The sequence below is a fragment of the Trachurus trachurus genome (assembly GCF_905171665.1).
Source record: "Trachurus trachurus genome assembly, chromosome: 1".
NCBI lineage: Eukaryota > Metazoa > Chordata > Actinopteri > Carangiformes > Carangidae > Trachurus > Trachurus trachurus.
Genome location: NC_139891.1, coordinates 2,300,379 through 2,318,738, shown reverse-complemented (window position 1 = coordinate 2,318,738; position 18,360 = coordinate 2,300,379). Strand labels below are relative to the sequence as shown.

Here is an 18,360-nt window from a genome sequence, read left to right as displayed (position 1 = left end):
ATCCTTCAAGGTAAAAATAAAATAAAAATACATATCTTCCACATTTTGTTTGAACACATGCTGAAACAGAGTGGCAATACTGTTGACAAAGGTGTTTTTTTTGGCTCAAATACAAGCAGGAGAACGGCCACAAGTGTTGGTTTTGAAGCCTCAAATACAAGAGTTCTAGCACTGTGTTCAAAGAGTCATGTGCTGTTAATAACCTTTTCTTTTTTTTTTTTTTTTACCTGAAAGTGAATCTTTTGCATCACCAATTTAACACACATTAGGACAAGTGATGAAGATTGCATTTTCAGCCCATCCCACTGCGACATGGTGTCTCCATGACGACTCAGTCTGGCCATGCGTCATCTTCAAAAACCGCTGTGTTTTGCACCAACATACAAATAAAATGTGGTAATATCTTTCCAAACTATACAAAAACGGATAAATTATAAAGTTCTAAGTTCTTAAATATAAACAACATCAAGTCAGTTTCCAGTACTTAGATTATATATTAGGTACAGTACATTGTACAGCTCCATCAACAAAGAGCAGAGAGCGTTCCGTTTAATACACTGTACATGACCCAAAGGCCTGAAACTGGAGGTTAGACATGATCCTTGAATAAATTAATTCATAAATAAATCATGATTATGTCTTTCCAGTAACAGTGGTATCCTTGGTTCCCCTCAAGATTGTGACATACACACACACAGACATACATACATACATACAGACAGACACACGCAGGCGCACACATGCACGCACACAGGCAGGCACACACGAACACACACACACACACACACAGTGCACTCGAGCTGACTTTTAAGTCCGTATCTACAACTCTTACTCCTATTCTAAAAATACTTTTGGCTTTAAGAAGTAACAACATTATATTCAACTCAGACTAAAAACTAATTCTTTAATATAGCACAAGAGGTCTACTGTATAGAGGGAACTTCAACTTCAGTAGTTACATGTTTAGATACCTGTAGACACCTTGCAATGATAGAATATCTCTAATCCATAAAGTGACAGTGCTGGATATCAGTTCCAGGGAGATCCCTTTCTTATGGGGGATTCATTAAAGAACAATGAAGCCCACACCTACTTGGATATGCCTGTAGAGAGACAAACAAAACAAATACAAATAGACTCTATGTGAATAGTGTTAAATATCTTAATTCTCTTTGTCAGTGCAAAGCTACTTGACTTTTGGCTAGTACAGCATGCTATGCCAGCTGGTACTGAGCATGGGAAGCCACGTTGAAGCGTTTTGAGAGTGTTACTGGTCCACCAAATGGCTAAAGTAAAACATACCATGTTGTCACTGTCATTGGATCATTCAGCTTGGCAAGACTGATCCATTTGTGCATAAGAGAGTCCCATATATCAGCTAATATTAGTACTTATGTAATCCTCAAACATATACAGAAAAAGCCAGTTTTTACTTAAAAATACCTTAATCATGTGCTTATATCCAAACTTGTACAAAGAGTAACAAACAATCCAGCTCAAAATCGCTGTTATCGCAGGATTTCTCTCTTTCCTCCAGTCAGTCAGTTACAGTAGCAGCTCCTACACCAACAGTAGCCTAACTGTCGGTGTTAATACAGTTAAGTTCATTCCAGCCGACCTTTTGGAGCCTTCCACGATTGGCAGCAATCACTGCTGCTGGGGCTTTCTCTTCGTGCCACCTATCCAGTCCCCCCCCAAAAAACCTCCAGTGTCCTCACTCTCGTGTGTATTGCACCAAAGATAAATCATATAGATCTCTATTATTCTACTTGAAAAAATAAAAGGTAGGAATTGGTTCCAAGGCGCCAAGAAACTGGAAGCCAGGTGAGGTTTCCTCCCATCAGCCAGAGGAAGAAGTAGAAGAAGAGGAGGAGGGAGGGAGGTCAGTGGATGTCTCGGCACATGGGGAGGTTGACGAAGATGAAGACGTTGAACTCGATGAGGATGGAGATGCACAGGAAGATGGCGTACAAGATGAGGCAGGCCAGCCCCAGCTGCCGATCCAGAGTCCATTTGTTTAAATGGACGCCGAGAACCTGCAGGCGAGAGGACGTTGGTGAGAGTGCAGCACAGAAAGAGACGAGGCAGGAAGCTTGTATTGTATCTTCAGAGGTTAGCAACATGGCATCTGATCAGCTATGTCCTATGAGAACTTGTCTAGTGGAATAAGGCTGGACAGATGCTAGGAACAGGTGTCATCACACTACATGTTCATACAGCTGGATTCATAACACAGGTGCAGTTTCATACCGGCCAAGGAGTAAAAGATCAACTGTAGAACAGGGCTGGTAAATCAGAGGTTGAAGGGATACGCCAACATTTTTTTTCGTGTCTTGCCTCACTCCGGAGTCCATGACAAGCAGATAGACACCATCCTTTCGACTGTGCGAAACCCGCCGGTTTCCGTTAAGAGTTGCTGAAGAGTTTCTCTGATGACTTTAGGTGGAGGCAGGCTAACACTACCTATACACTTCCAGCATCTGAGCTAAGCTAATTAGCGGTGCGCCAGCTCTGCCCGTATCTCCCTTGTTACTGCACGCACAGTCGAAAGGATGGTGTCTATCTGCTTGTCATGGACTCTGGAATGTGGCAAGACACGAAAAAAAAAAGTTTAATGTATGGGTCATTCTGTAACTTTAATAAAAATAAATAAACCAACAAGCACCAGTAACTGGGGTAAACGACAAAATAACTTTAACTTCAGATAATTGTAAAAACTGAAAAATCTGCAAAAACCTGCATGTCGTCCCCCCTCTCTCCCTTGATTTCCTGTTTCTCTCTCACACTATATCTTATCAAATAAAGGCCGGAAAAGCCCCAAAATTATCCTAAAAACACATCTTCACATTAGTTAGCTGAGTCTGTACTCATCCACAGCACAACAAATTTTACTGAACCAAAAAAACAAAAACCCTTATGACTGCATGATTCTTTCCTGATCGTTGGTAGGAACAACAGACATAAGTATATTCTTGAAGGTTAAAGACAAAAAAAGACGTGCTTCAGTCCTGTAAATATAAACTTACTGTGAAGAATACTGAGGCTAGTAAAAGTCCCACAGAGAATATGAGGCCTCTGCTGTTCAGCTGGATCTGAGGAGAAAGACAGTGTTTTTTTTAGTATATCACAATGCAATAATATGTAAGACATAAAATGCCAGCTTATAGAAAATCTGACCCAAACAAAATCAGGCAGAGGTGGTCACTGTGTCCTGATATGTCCCTTGTTACAGCCTGTGTTCATACAAGTGGGAAACTGACTTTAAAAGATCATTCTTAAAGGGATATTTCAACATTTCGCCTATTGCCATGATCCCTATAGTTTTAGGAGTTGGTTCATTACCTTTAATTGTCGGTGCATGTTGTTTTTAGATCGGCGGGGCAGAGACATGAGCTGCTCAGTTAACACAACGGAGGCGCACGGTATTTCCACGTTTCCCTCATCAAACTAAATACACAGTCCAACAACTCCAAAACACTCTCATGGACAAGTTGTGACCTGCACATTCGCCACATTTTATTATGAAATAATAACGTATAATTATGTAACATTACGACACATGAAGCAAATACTCAGAACTACTTGGGCTTTTGAAATCACTCTGCCAAGCAGCCGTGTCTGGGATGGAGTTCTGGTTACGTATTTATCAACTCCATCTTGTAATGTTCCATTATTATTTCACAACGTGGTGAATGTGCAGGTCACATTGTGTGTGCAGGTGTATTTGATGAGTTTGATGAGGGACAGGCAGAAATAATATAATAATATAATATAATATACAAATATAAAATACAAATGTGTTTCAGTCTTAGGAGTTAAAATGTGGAATAAGCTCAGTGATGAGTTGAAGACATGTAGTTCTTTGTTGAGTTTTAAGAAAGCCTTGAAATGTAAAATAATGAAAAATTATAAAATACAGTAATTACTTTCATCCTATTATATTGGACTGCTGACATTCTAGGTAATTTAATTTCATAGAGTGTAAAGGAGAGGCAAATATAAGCCTTGGGCTTCAGCCTATTCCCTTTTCGGTCACTGTATGATATTTTCTTTTTTGTGTGTGTGTGTGTGTGTGTGTATGGTTGCAATTGTGTATAATATGTGTTGGCTAAATTGTTCACACAGAATGGTTGATTTTGATGTTGGTGTTGTATGACTGAAATAAACAAATTTCAATTCAATTCAAAAATTCAAAATACTGCAAGCCTCACGTTTCTGCCCCACCAATCTAAAAACAGCTTGAACCTACTGCTATGACTATAGAGATTATGGTAATAGGTGAATTTGCCAAAATGTTGAAATATCCCTTTAAGATTTAGGGAATCTACTGGCAGATTTAATTTATGTATTTTCTGTATGCTTAGAATGAGCCTCTTATCTTCACTGAAAGCAGGTCATGTTGCATTGCTATGTTTCCAAAAACAAACCTGGCTCAAGAGGGAGCCTTCAGTGTTTTTCCATTCCCTAAAGGCCGCTGTAGGTTCTCTTATATAGGAGATGATGCCAGGGATATTCAGTTTGATGCAATCTACACCCGCACCCCTAGATGTCCCTCAATCCTAAGCACCGGTCCTTTCATTGGCTCTATTCTGAGATTCTCCTCTGTTTATTGGAACATCATGCCAGTGAATGAGTGAGATTTTCCCAGAGTGAGGTGAAAAAAAAATACAGTTACAGTGCCCCAACAGATAGACATGTTGTTGTGTGAAACTATTCTTCCTGTCCTTCATAAACAAATCTCTGCTCTATTCTGGTTCAGGTCCTGCAGGATTCTCCTCCGGCTGAGCCGAGAAGCACTCACGATGGAGCCGTAGTCGATGCAGAGCGTTTGCAGCGCCCAGGGCAGGCCCAGGCCCACCAGGATGTCAAACACATTACTGCCTATGGAGTTGGAGATGGCCATGTCTCCCATACCTGAGGCAAGGAGAGCAACACTGTCAAGGTCTGTATACAGTCAGGAGACAAGTCACTCATGGCAAGCAATAACAGCCACTCCTCTTAAAGGGATAGTTCACCCAAAATTGAAATTTCACTCATTATCTACTCCCCCTCATGTGGACTAAGGGCTGGGAGAAGTTTCAGAGTCCTCCGTGGCTTCTCTGAGTTACAGGGGGTCTCGGCGTAGCAGTGCATGTCCATATAACGGTTGCAAATGGATACCAACTGTCTTCGTAACAAAAAGACACACCAAAAAACATCCAAATACCTCCATGCTGCTCGTATGTAATGTCCGTCTTGTATTGAAGCCCCGAAATGCGAAATTGTCCCGGAAAAAATTAAACAAGTCTATTTTTCAAGCTTGTTTGTAGCGGAAGCTCCTCTTCCTGGTCCGTCAAATTTGGACGAACCAGGGTCCGTCCTCTTACCAGTTCGTCCAAATTTGTCAAACCGGGAAGAGGAGCTTCAAGAAGTTTCCCCTACAAACAAGCTTGAAATATAGACTTATTTAATTTTTTTCGGGACAATTTCGCATTTCGGGGCTTCAATACAAGACGGACATTACATACGAGCAGCATGGAGGTATTTGGATGTTTTTTGGTGTGTCTTTTTGTTATGAAGACAGTTGGTATCCATTTGCAACCGTTATATGGACATGCACTGCTACGCCGAGACCCCCTGTAACTCAGAGAAGCCACGGAGGACTCTGAAACTTCTCCCAGCCCTTAGTCCACATGGGTGAGGGTGAGTATTCAATTCACCCAAAACTATCCCTTTAACAGCATTTCTGCTTTGTTTCATAACACAAATATTGATTTCCCTTGTATTGTTCTGTGTGTGTGTGTGTGTGTGTGTGTGTGTGTGTGTGTGTGTGTGTGTGTGTGTGTGTGTGTGTGTACCTTGCCGTGCCACTATAACACTAGCCATGCAGTCCGGGACGCTGGTGCCTGCTGCGAGGAAGGTGATGCCCATGATGACGTCAGGTATGCCGAGAGTGAAGCCAATCACAGTCACCTGAAACCCAGTAGAGTTCATCTCAGAATACAGACAACACGACCCTGCATCAGTCAAATCAAGAATCACACAAAGAGGTGCAGCTGAAGTGAATCTCAGAACTACACCAATGTTCTGCAAAAACTTTCTGATACTGTGCTGCAGAAAATCGAAGCATCTCTCTCCTCCTAATGATTCACATCTCCACTTTGAGAACAGTGTTGAATTTAGTGATTGATCAACTTTCTCTGGCATTCACTTTGCCTCCTTCTCCTATAATAATGGTTTGGATTTACAGTGCCTTGCAAAGTATTCATCCACATTTTGTCAACCACAAACTTAAATGTGTTTTATTGTGATTTTATGATAGACCAACACAAAGTAGAGCATAATTCTGAAGTGGAAGGAAAATGATACATGGTGCTTTTTACAAATAAATATCTGAAAAGTGTGGCGTGCATACAGTATGTATTCAGCCTCCTGAGTCAATACCACAAGTCTGTCTCTACCAGCTTTGCACATCTACAGCTGCAACTTTTGCCTGTTCTTCTTCGCAAAACAGCTCCAGTTCAGTTAGATTGGATGGAAGCAGGAAGTCTTTATCCCAGTAGGGTTTAGGTCTGGACTTTGACTGGGACATTCAAACACATGGATATACTCTAATGTAAACCAGTCCATTGTAGCTCTGGCTGGATGTTTAGGGTGGCTGTTTATCTCCATCCATCTTCCCATCAACTCTGAGCAGCTTCCCTGTCCTCCCTGCTGAAGAAAAGCCTCCCCACAGCCTGATGCTGCCACCACCGTGGGGATGGTGTGTTCAGGTTCATGTGCAGTGTTAGGTTTTTTTGAACGGAACACTTTACTGAGCTGTGCGCCGCGGACGTGCATGAAAAAACAAGCAATCATCAATGAGACTAACATTTATCTCCTCAAAAAATTTAAAGGGATAGTATCATATTTTTAAAGTGGGGTTGTATGATCTACAAATAGCCCCTAAGTACTTTAATTGCAGTAGAAGACTCTCTGCACTCCTCCCGTTAGCAACGCCAGCCCATAGCCCTGCCCAGAGATTTGCAACATACAGTGTTGTGAATGGACCCAAAGAAACGACCTATTTTCGCAGCCTAAAAGAGATTTTACCTGAAAAAAAATACACAGTTCCATTGTTCGCTATAATATAATTTTTTCCAGCCCTTCAAAGTGCAGGAAAAACGCAGTTTTTATTTGGACCTAACCAACTGCTGATGGGCGGGCGCTAACCCTGGGCGGAGGGATACGTGAGTTTGTAAGTGTAAATGCACTTACATACTCAAAATAGTTAATGGAAGTATGGAAGTCTTGAGCACTCAGTCTTGAGCGCTCAGACACTGTTTGGTATCAAGAGCTACAACATGAACAGCCGTTCCTGTGTTATTGAGAGAGGGGTGGTGCTCTGTCATTTCTGTTGCATGGGGATAATTGAATATGACACTTTTAAAGAGACCCTGTGGAGTATTCTTACAAACAAACAAGAGTGGAGATGTAATGTCCAACTTGTTATTCCCTCAGACCGAGGTGTGGTTTTAGCATGTTACTGAGTGAGACTGACCATCCAGACCATGATGTAGGACAGGCCAGCGATCCAGATGGTGGCGGTGAAGAAGGACACCATAAACCATCTCTCCCAGCCCCGCTTGGCACAGTTGGGCACAGTGAAGAACAGAAGCAGGGACAGCGGCCACATGGTCAGCCACTTCACTTTGTTACACACTCCAGCTGGACGAGGACAGACAGAAGATAACAGATATTATAACCATAGCACTGGAAAGAAAACCATCAAAACATCGAAGGACAGTGATCATTATTTCAAAAGTGAGGTCAGTGCCGTACCTGGAATTTTGAAGGGCACCAGGGGGCCTCCTCCGCTGTCGTCCTCCCCCTCTCTTTCCTCGTCGTTCTCGTTGTTCTCGTTATCCTCGTTTTCGTTCTCCGTCTCGTTCCCGGACTCCAGCCGCTGAAGCCTGCACCTCCCGTTCACGCTCTGCTCGGCCCCGCCCATCCCGTTCTCTAAGCCCCTCCTCCCCTGACTCCTGGCCGCTGAGTCCGAGTCTCCATTAGTGATGCGGTTGACTCGAGTCTCTGTAGTGTTGATCAGTCTCTGTCTCTGGAAGTGACAAGGGAGCATTAGACATTGGACAGTTGCAGTTGTAGTTAAAGGTCCAGTGTGTAAAATGGGGGGAAAACTGTCATATCCAGCATTCAGATTCTAGATTACAGTGCTCACTTGCTCACTTGCACTCACCCCCTCAAAGTGACGGTGGCCTCACAGGACAAAAAACACTTATTAACTGGTCAACTCCAATTTTCTTCACCAACTTTCCCTCACCCCTCAAAAATTACGCTGGTATAATCCCTCAATTTCAAATATCTGTTTCAGATGTAGTATTGCTGAGGGTACCATGATACATTGCACGTGGCAATGCACTAAAGTAACTACATTTTGGTATGATTATGTGACACACTGGCTAAAATCATGGATACACCAATTCCACTAGATCCAGGACTCTGTCTTTTAGGAAATGCAACAAACTTGAAATTAAATCAGAGCTCCAAGAAACTCATTGACATAGTTTTTACTGTTTTCAGAAAATGTATCGCATTAACCTGGAAATCAGATTCCTCCCTCTCTATATCGAAATGGATATCAGAAATGATGACGTGTTTACCCTTAGAGAAGATCACATATGTCATGAGACACCTTTTTAAAGATCTGGCAACCTTTTATTGATTATATAGAAACAACAGCTGTGTCTCTGTAACCCTTAAACTGGTTCAATTGTAAATTAATATTAATGTCCAGGTACAATGTTTAAGATGTCTTAGTGACATGTCACATCACACAATTGTTACTATAATTATTATTATTATTATTATTTTTTCTTTCTTTCAATTATTATTATTATTTTATTTTATTTTATTATTATTTATTTGTTTGTCTTTATTATTTATACTACTTTGCCTGTGGGAATAAGTTGTACTATGTTTGCATGTTTGAAAACTTCAAAATAAAGTATTGCAAAAAAAAACAAAAAAACACTTGTTTACCACGACTGGGACGACTATGTGTATTCAGATTTCGCCAATAAACCTGGCCAATTATTACACACTGGACCTTTAATTCCCTCAGCTTCAAGCATAATTGAAATAGTCCTTTAAGTTTGACTGAGGAAGAAGTTAATTTTCTCTCCTCCTGTTTCTGTTAAAAATCCCAAATTTGGTTGTTTGGTTTAGATTTACATCCAGACTGTAGCCTGTAGCAGACAGGTGTCTGAGAGAAAACGATGACTGTAATGTCCAAAAGAAAATGAACATTCACTTCAGTCTCTTTTCTGGTAAAACCCAGACAGCTTTATTTGGTCTGTACTTACACTAAGACTCTGGCTTTGGCAGAGATGCTTCAAAATAACTTCAGCTGACAGAACTACTTTTCTGCTGAGCTCTGCTGCAATCCAGTTTCCTTCCATCTGCACTTGCAGCATGTAAAAATACGCAACTCAAGATACTCTACACACGTCCACGTGTCGTTTAGCACGTACCTCATTGATGAGCATGCGAGAGGCCATGGTGAGGCGGGTCCTGGGGGAGAAGTGACTGGTGATCATGATCCTCATGCCGGCCTCAGAGAAAGACAGCTGGTGGGGGTACGCAGACAGCAGCTCGTCCACCATCAACACTGACGGCTTACAGTGGAAGTTAGCTGGAAAGAAATAACAGACAGTGTTCATGTGAATGAAGTAGAAGTATCAAATGTATAACAAGAAAATCAAAAAATCAGCAAAAACAGGTCACAGAATTTTCAGGCCTTTACCCAAGAATAACCTTTTATCAGATTTTTTTTTTTTTTAAACGTTCTTTACTTGTTGCTTGAGTTGTAATTAATGGCAACTTATTCCACTCAGAAATGGCTCTAAACATGACTGTTTTTTTCATGGCATTAGTTATTGGTCTAGGAATCATAACATGACCCCTTCTCACCTGTCTTGTTTCATGACCATGTCTGTTTTGAAAAAATGTTATTCTTGAGTGAAGGCAAGTCAGTCGTTTTAAAAACACATATTTCTAAACAAAGTTAGAAGACCAGCCAGGCAAGATCAGCATGCATTTTGTCTATGCTTTTCCTCATCGAGCACCGAAGGGCAAGACGCGCTGCCCTATTTTGCACCAACTGCAGCTTACAAAGTTCTTTATTAGCTGCGCTTGACCAGATAGATGAACAATAATCAAGATGAGAAAGTAGCCTACCTAAGCTTGAATAACCTGCAAGGTGGTGCTTGGAGTAAGAAAGGAGGAGCGTCTTCTATATTTCTTCCCATTTTTCCTACAATTTTATCTATATGTTTCTGCCATGATAATGTACTGTCAAGGTTAACCTCAAGAAGCTTAACCCCATTAACTTGCTCAATACAGCTGCCATTTTGGCTCAGTGCAAAGTTTGATCCGAAAACAATACATTTGGTTTTTGATACATTTAGACTTTAATCGTTTTTGGCTACCCAATCTGGAATAAGTGTAATTTCATTTTGAAGAAGAACATTTAACTCCTCCACACTGCTTGATGACATATATACAGTAGAATCATCCGCAAACATAGCCAAACTGGCTTTACTTAGAGCATTGGTAAAAATAGAGTAGATCAATCACCTAAGCAATCTAATGGAGCTACAGCATGGATCATTAAGAGCCCACCAGTTTTGGAGCAATGGTGCAAAATGTGACAATTGTTTTGTTTTTTTTGCCAACTATTTATTTATTGAGTTAGCACAATGCACATCAATCAACATATCAGCTGTAAGCATCAATGTAAATAAGCCAGAATTAGAGCAATTGCTAAATTACATCCATAGTACTACAGTAAGGCAGGTACCATGAATAACAGCTATACAGGACACTACATAAGATATTCCACAGAATATCACACAAATACTTTATAAACAGTAAGCTATGTTACAATTGGACACTTCGCACAAGAATTAACAGAACCACACACAACAATCATCTAAAATCTAAAAAGCCCCCGGGAACGGGCATCAGAGGAGAAGATGGATTATGTAGTATGTATGGGCAGCCTAGTATTTATTCCATTTTTTTCTGTATTAAGTTGTTTAATGGTGGTCAGGCAAGGCCATTCAGGACCTTAAAAACAAGACAAACATCTAAGAACGTCTGATAGCAATCTGTGTCTAAAAAAATATACTTCCTTCGGATGTTGCAACAATAAAAATGTATCGGTTTCCCATGTCTAAAATTTGAACTGTTTTCTTGAACTACCGTAGTCAGCCTTTTCCCCTTGAGGGTCCAAGCATTTGCTTGCTTCAACTCTGCACAGGGTTAATACACAGATAGATACAGATGCACGTTCACTCTCATCCTCTCACCTACAGGCAGTTTACAATCTCAAGGAAAATTGAGCACCCTGACGAAACTAACTGAGACACAGAGAGAACATGCAGAGTCCACAGAGAAAAGCCCCAGGCTGCCTGCCTGTAAGACCCTGTATGTTCTTATTGTTAGGCCACAGTGCAAACTGCAGTACCACCCTTCATATTCCATACTTTCCTACACGTACAGGCAAGGAAAGGCAAGGCAAGGCAAGACCATTTTATTTGTATAGCCCATTTTTACAATCAGTTTGTCTCAAAGAGCTTTACATGGCATCGTAACAACATCCTCTGTCCTTAGACCCTCACATCCACTGAGGAAAAACTCCATAGAAAACCCTTTTAACAGGGAAACAATTGGAGAAACCTCAGGGTGAGCAACAGAGGAGGGATCCCTCACCCAGGACAGACAGACGTACAATAGATGTTGTTATAGACAAGAAAACAGTTTATAACAGAGAATGTGGTTAGCATGGAAATGGTGGTACAGCTGTGTGGAACCTGTGTGGAATGTACGTATACTGAGCTAATAATGCTGACTCAACACATTCTCACAACACATCCACATACAGTACAGTATGTCATATTGTTTGAATTTGGCATATTATGTAAATACATTTGTTTGAAAAAATGACAAAATAAGCCAAACAGTAAAAAGACATGTAAGAGCAGGTGAGGAGTGAACTGCTCACTGAACCTGGAGAATTACACAAAGAGCAAGAGGAAGGATAGAGTAATGATGAATAATGGATGGAGCTGTACTGTAGATATATCGTCTCTGGCCAACAGTCTCTGAGAAAGACACAATATACATACAGTCTCTATTTATAATGCCCTGCTTGGTAATTACTATCATACATCACATCTGGGTTCTCACATCTGGAATCCTGGTCAGCTTTGAACTCACTCCAGTCATGGTTCTGGTTCTTCGGGTAAAGGAGCTCATGCTGGGACTGATCTTGGAAACACTGCTTTTAATATAAGTGCAGCAGACTCGTGGACTCTGTGTGACCCCAGACTGAATCCTCGTATACCTCCCGAACACACAGATCTGCCTCTGACTGTTAACTGTTAATCATTTCTAAGAGAATTTAAAGGTCCAGTGAGTAATAATTGTCAAGGTTTATTGGCAAAATTTGAATATACTACCCATGAATATATTTAATGTATAATCGCTATAAAATAAAATTTGCTTGGTTTTCATAGCCTTATAATTCTTCTTTTATATATAGCAAAGGTCTTGCTTTAGAGAGTGTCGCCATCTTGCGCCGCCATGTTTGTACGGCAGCCCGAAGGGAAAATCCAGCCAGTCAGAGAGCGCATTTTGCAAGTTTAGTGTGCACTCCCAGTCGTGGTAAACAAGTTTTTTTGTCCTCGGAGGCCACCGTCACTGTGCCAACGGGAGGGATGAATGCAAGCGAGTGCTGCAATCTAGAATCTGAACACTAGATATCACGGTTTCCCCTTCATTTTACACACTGGACCTTTAAAGCAGAAGTAAGCGATCCGGTCGTTTTGGCTAATGCTGCGTTCCAGGCAGGCTTTTGAAATCGTAAATTACAGCTTCAAGTCACGACTTACGACTTTGTAGCGTTCCAGGCAACCCACTCGTGTTTTTCCGACCTGTTGCCCGTGAAAGTCACTATAACGGCCACTCGTAACTTCTGACCCGTGAACTCGTACCAGATCGAACTGGTACGACTTCACAGGTCGGAAAAACACGAGTTACGGGTTGCCTTGAACGCACCATAACGTCTTGTCAGCCGATGGAGTTAGCAGCCCCCGCCCTCGTCATGGATCTATTGGTCCTCGTCCCTACGTCACCACATTCACGCGCATCCCTTGGCTGCACACACAGCCCTTCATGCCGTTCTCTCTCCTCATTGGATAAAACTTGTAAGATACAAGAAAAGTTTTCTCCTCAGCTCAGAGCAGAGCAGAGTGACTGACAGACCCGTGTTTCAGACTAAACACTCTACAGTATATAAGTGATTGCTGTCGGATGATATAACTATTTAAGACGTATATTAACACAAAAATATCGCTTACTTCTGCTTTAAGGATATTTTATGATTATATGTCAAACAAGACGCTCTGTGTTCAGATAGATTTACCAGTAACTCCATCCATGTACTGTAGCATATCAACAGCAGCTGTGAACACTTTTTGAACACTTTAATGGGCGCACACAGTGGTTAAGGTTAGGGATGCAGTGATCCCATATTAAGTTCAGATATTGGCCCAGATATCGACTAAATAGATAGAGCAGGTATGAGATAATGGGGCTGATCCATGACGCCGATCTTTCACTTCAATTCTGTTCTGTGACATGTGTTACATCACATGTCGGCACACACACAGAACAACAATGTTTCACAAAGGTAGGAAAGTAATGTTCAAGTCAAGCCTGATGCCTTCACTGTCCTCCATATGGCATATCGGCTCGACCAGCGTTTCCACCACTAATTAAAATAACAAAATAACGATAGAGACAAAACGATATATTTATCGAAAATAGAGCCATTAATAAGTGTGGGTAACGTAGATTCATCCACATTAATGTGAGACTTTTTTATAACCAAATATAAACTCCTCGTTGTCCCTTTAAATGGGTAATTTAGGACAAAGTCCAACTCCTCTGGCTCCACCTACAGCCTGTAATCGTATGAGAGAGTGAGAAAGACGTGAGATCGTTTTGGAGTCTCTGGTTGCTATGGATATGGTACGTCTTCTGTGGGTGCGTTTATGGCTACTTTGTGTGTGTGTGTCTGTGTGTGTGGGGGTGCTTGGCAGAGGTTCATAAAGGGACCTGACGGTGTATTGTACGGTGGCCTGGAGGTGCAAATCAACATTACAAAACATAAAACACTTTTACAAATTCTGAAACAAATTTACATTTCAGAAAACAAAACTACAAGTCTTAAAACAAAGTTACATTTCAGAAAACAAATTTACATTTCAGAAAACAAAATTACATTTTAGAAAACAAAATTACATCTCAGAAAACACATTTACAAGTTGCAAAACAAAATTACAATTCAGAAAACAAATTTACAAGAAGCAAAACAAAATTACATTTCAGAAAAAAAAATTACAAGTTGTAAAACAAAATTACATTTCAGAAAAAAAAATTACAAGTTGTAAAACAAAATTACATTTCAGAAAACAAATTTACAAATTGCAAAACAAATTTACATTTCAGAAAACAAAATGACAAATAACATAACACTTTTACAAAGACCAAAACACTTTTACAATATCTGAAACAAATTTACATTTCAGAAAACAAATTTACAAGACACCAAACACTTTTACAAACACCAAGACACATTTACAAGTGGCAAAACACTTTGACAAACTGCAGAAACAAATTTACAAAAAGGCCAACATCAACCGGAAAGGGAATGTACCAACCCCGGGGTTGACCCGGAAGTGAACGAGGAGCGGTCATGACGAGTTCTCGTCGTCAATGGAGAAGCTAATGGAGACCTGAGATGATCTTGGTCAAAAACTAGATAGTCGGCTCATGTGCTTGCCTTTCGCTCATCTCAGGTCTCCATTAGCTTCTCCATTGACGACGAGAACTCGTCATGACCGCTCCTCGTTCACTTCCGGGTCAACCCCGGGGTTGGTACATTCCCTTTCCGGTTGATGTTGGCCTTTTTGTAAATTTGTTTCTGCAGTTTGTCAAAGTGTTTTGCCACTTGTAAATGTGTCTTGGTGTTTGTAAAAGTGTTTGGTGTCTTGTAAATTTGTTTTCTGAAATGTAAATTTGTTTCAGATATTGTAAAAGTGTTTTGGTCTTTGTAAAAGTGTTATGTTATTTGTCATTTTGTTTTCTGAAATGTAAATTTGTTTTGCAATTTGTAAATTTGTTTTCTGAAATGTAATTTTGTTTTACAACTTGTAATTTTTTTTTCTGAAATGTAATTTTGTTTTACAACTTGTATTTTTTTTTCCTGAAATGTAATTTTGTTTTGCAACTTGTAAATGTGTTTTCTGAGATGTAATTTTGTTTTCTAAAATGTAATTTTGTTTTCTGAAATGTAAATTTGTTTTCTGAAATGTAACTTTGTTTTAAGACTTGTAGTTTTGTTTTCTGAAATGTAAATTTGTTTCAGAATTTGTAAAAGTGTTTTATGTTTTGTAATGTTGATTTGCACCTCCAGGCCACCGTAGTATTGTCTTGAAACTTACCAACTGTAGCTTTAATGTCTACTGTCAAACATCTCTAACATGTAAGGTCACAGTCCCAGTTTGACACAGATGTGGACACATTCAAGATCAGATCACTGCAAATATGTCTTGGGCACAGTGAAGTTCCTCTTAAAGCAGAAGTAAGCGGAATATTTGTGTTAATATAAGTCTTAAATAGTTCTATCTTCTGACAGCAATCACTTACATAGAGTGTTTGGTCTGAAACACGGGTCTGTCAGTCACTCTGCTCTTCTGTAAGCCGAGGAGAAAACTTTCCTTGTATCCTACAACCTTTATCCAATGAGGAGAGAGAACGGCATAAAGGGGCGGTCCTCTCTGTGTGTGCAGCCAAGGGATGCGCGTGAATGTGGTGACGTAGGGACGAGGGCGGGGACTGCTAACTCCATCGGCTGACAACAAGTTAGCCAAAACCACCAGATCGCTTACTTCTGCTTTAACTCTAAAGACATCCTTTGTCACTCAAAGTTCTGTCAATGAACGCAGCATTCACTCTGGAATTATTTCATCAGAAAATCTAAAGAGCCATCCAGTAGCCGCGGTCCCTGACGGCTGCTGTGGGGAACCAACTTGTGACACTGCACATTCAAACCCCATCCAGCCTGGCAACCATCTGCTGGAACAACTGCCACCTGCCACCCCAGTTCTCTTTATGGCCTCCTCAGCACACCCTAAGGACCCTAAGTTAGCTCGGTCACTTGTTCTCAGCGGAGCAGCAGTCAGAGGATCGGATGCAGAACAAGCTGACGGAGCAGGCTGCGCTGAAGAAAGCTGGAACCTTAGCCAGCATCTTGCACTGCTCTCTTCTGTTAGCTGTTGTTTGTCGTGCCCCCGCACTTATCTGTGAGGGCAGAGAGACAGCTGCAGACAGTAGAGGAATCTGTGGAGGTGCTGCGTGTCTGTTGAGGAGGCCGGAGACTTCCTCTCTGGTGCCTGGTGAGCCCAGCGGACTCAATACATACAAATGAATACATACAAATTAAACCATAGCCAAGCCAAAGGCACTGACAAAATCCCTGGTGAGGCATTAAAAATGCTAAAAAAAAAAACATTAATAGTTTTTTGAGTTTATAGGCAACAGTGGTTGTATGTATTCAAGAAGATGGAATGGCTAAGTGAAACTTTACTTCTGAATCAGTAAGGATGTACAGGATTTGCAGAGATATGAGTGTTTGCAGTGAGGATCTATCCAGGACAAGATGCCCAGGACTTATTCAGTAAAGTCATCCTTGACTATCTTTTCATGGAAGAGAACAAAAATAGCTGAGGAGTGGCGCCCCAGCTGCCTTTATGCAAATTTCAGTGCGTCGAGATGAGCAGCTAAACCCTGCAGAGTCCCGTTAGAGGGCAAAGCCTGTGAGAAATGGAACAGTTTCTGATACCTTTCTTGAGCAGGACTGCAGTGGCATCACATGTGACATTATCCTCCAGATCGGTGCTTCCTGTCAGACCGTTGGCCAGATTCACAGAGCTCTTCTTTCGACGGTCAAAATAGCGATGTGCCCTGCCGTTAAACCTGCCAATCACAAATCGACAGAAACGAGTTGAACGGTTTTTCTACAACCGAGAACAACCGGTCAGTGCACATGAATCATCAGCTGAGAATTACACTCACTTCATTATGAGGATGTAGCCTGCATACATGAGAACCAGGATAAGAGATTCCCACCTGGCACACAAACACAAAGGCAGTAAAATGTGTTCAACCATTCGGCACTTAAAGAATCATATCTGTAATCACTGTTCCACAGAAGACACAACTTACCAGCACACTATCTCATCGTAGATGAACTGAAAAGGGCGAAACAAAGAGGAGATTAGGTGAAGGAAGTAATTGAATGCTAAATTAATTCTGTATTTCTGCATCAGTTCCACTAGAGGGCATGGCCAATCCAGAGCTCAGAGAGCCAGAGGAAAGGTCAAAGCACGACCTTTTGGTTGTTTCCATTCATTTAAGGACAGAGACACTGAAAAAGCATAATGTTCTTATGTATTCTGCAATCACATGTGAGGTTTCCTCTGTTCATGCTGCACATGGTATATGTTCTCTGAATAAAGATCAAGTCTATATTAATACTTTGAGTTCTATGTTACTACTGTGAAAAGATCAAATCCTCAGTCCACAGAGAAATTCACACAGCCTGTATTCAAAAAACAAGTTTTAAAAAGAGCTGTCAGGACTTCCTGTGACTTTGTGATGTCACAACAAAGTTGTCACAAATCTCCGTCATTCCCCAAGCCCCGCCCACCTGTCCCACATCCAGATTCTCAGGATTTGGTTTCTTTGAGTGTTTTATTTTTATTCATTGCAAGGTGTCCTTGAGTGACAGAAAGTCGCCAATGAAATAAAATGTATTATTATTATTTTGTATTATTTTACCAGAAATCTGCTTTACCGTTATTGGATCGCTCAGAAAACAGACCGCCAATCACAAGAGAGGCTCAGATGTTATTAGAACTATGAGATAAGATGTAAAACAGTAACTACGCTGAGGTGGTTTTTGCTCCTTAAAACTATAAATATATCTTTTTACGGATACTAAAACTCAATACTCCAGGTAGAGCTGATATAACTACAGTACACTGCTGAACTGTTTATCTTTCTTAAATAAGTATAAATAACAATCTTAATTTGTAAAATACCTGAGTGTACCTTAACGTCTTTAAAATTCCTACATACCTCTACAAAACTGTCTTAAACTGCAATATTAAAGTAGTAAATGAGTATTTAGTTGTGTTCTACCACTGCTCCTTGATAAAAATCAATCAGTAAACTCAAAACCAGAAGTTTCTTAGA

The 18,360-nt window shown here is 40.7% G+C and overlaps 1 protein-coding gene across 1 annotated transcript in view; it reads right to left on the bottom strand.

The window, feature by feature from the left end:
- Positions 1 to 1,883: 1,883 nt before the first annotated feature.
- The window catches only part of LOC310990881 (sodium/potassium/calcium exchanger 3-like), a gene marked incomplete at both ends in the record, with an annotated part of 80,177 nt that continues 63,700 nt past the window's right edge, over positions 1,884 to 18,360 (bottom strand). The window contains 10 exons of the mRNA XM_083978419.1: positions 1,884 to 2,036; positions 3,027 to 3,092; positions 4,802 to 4,914; positions 5,838 to 5,952; positions 7,520 to 7,686; positions 7,801 to 8,074; positions 9,507 to 9,667; positions 16,946 to 17,079; positions 17,179 to 17,232; positions 17,329 to 17,354. Of these exons, the coding sequence (XP_083834545.1) occupies positions 1,884 to 2,036; positions 3,027 to 3,092; positions 4,802 to 4,914; positions 5,838 to 5,952; positions 7,520 to 7,686; positions 7,801 to 8,074; positions 9,507 to 9,667; positions 16,946 to 17,079; positions 17,179 to 17,232; positions 17,329 to 17,354 (1,263 nt within the window). The remainder of the gene's footprint in view (positions 2,037 to 3,026; positions 3,093 to 4,801; positions 4,915 to 5,837; positions 5,953 to 7,519; positions 7,687 to 7,800; positions 8,075 to 9,506; positions 9,668 to 16,945; positions 17,080 to 17,178; positions 17,233 to 17,328; positions 17,355 to 18,360) is intronic.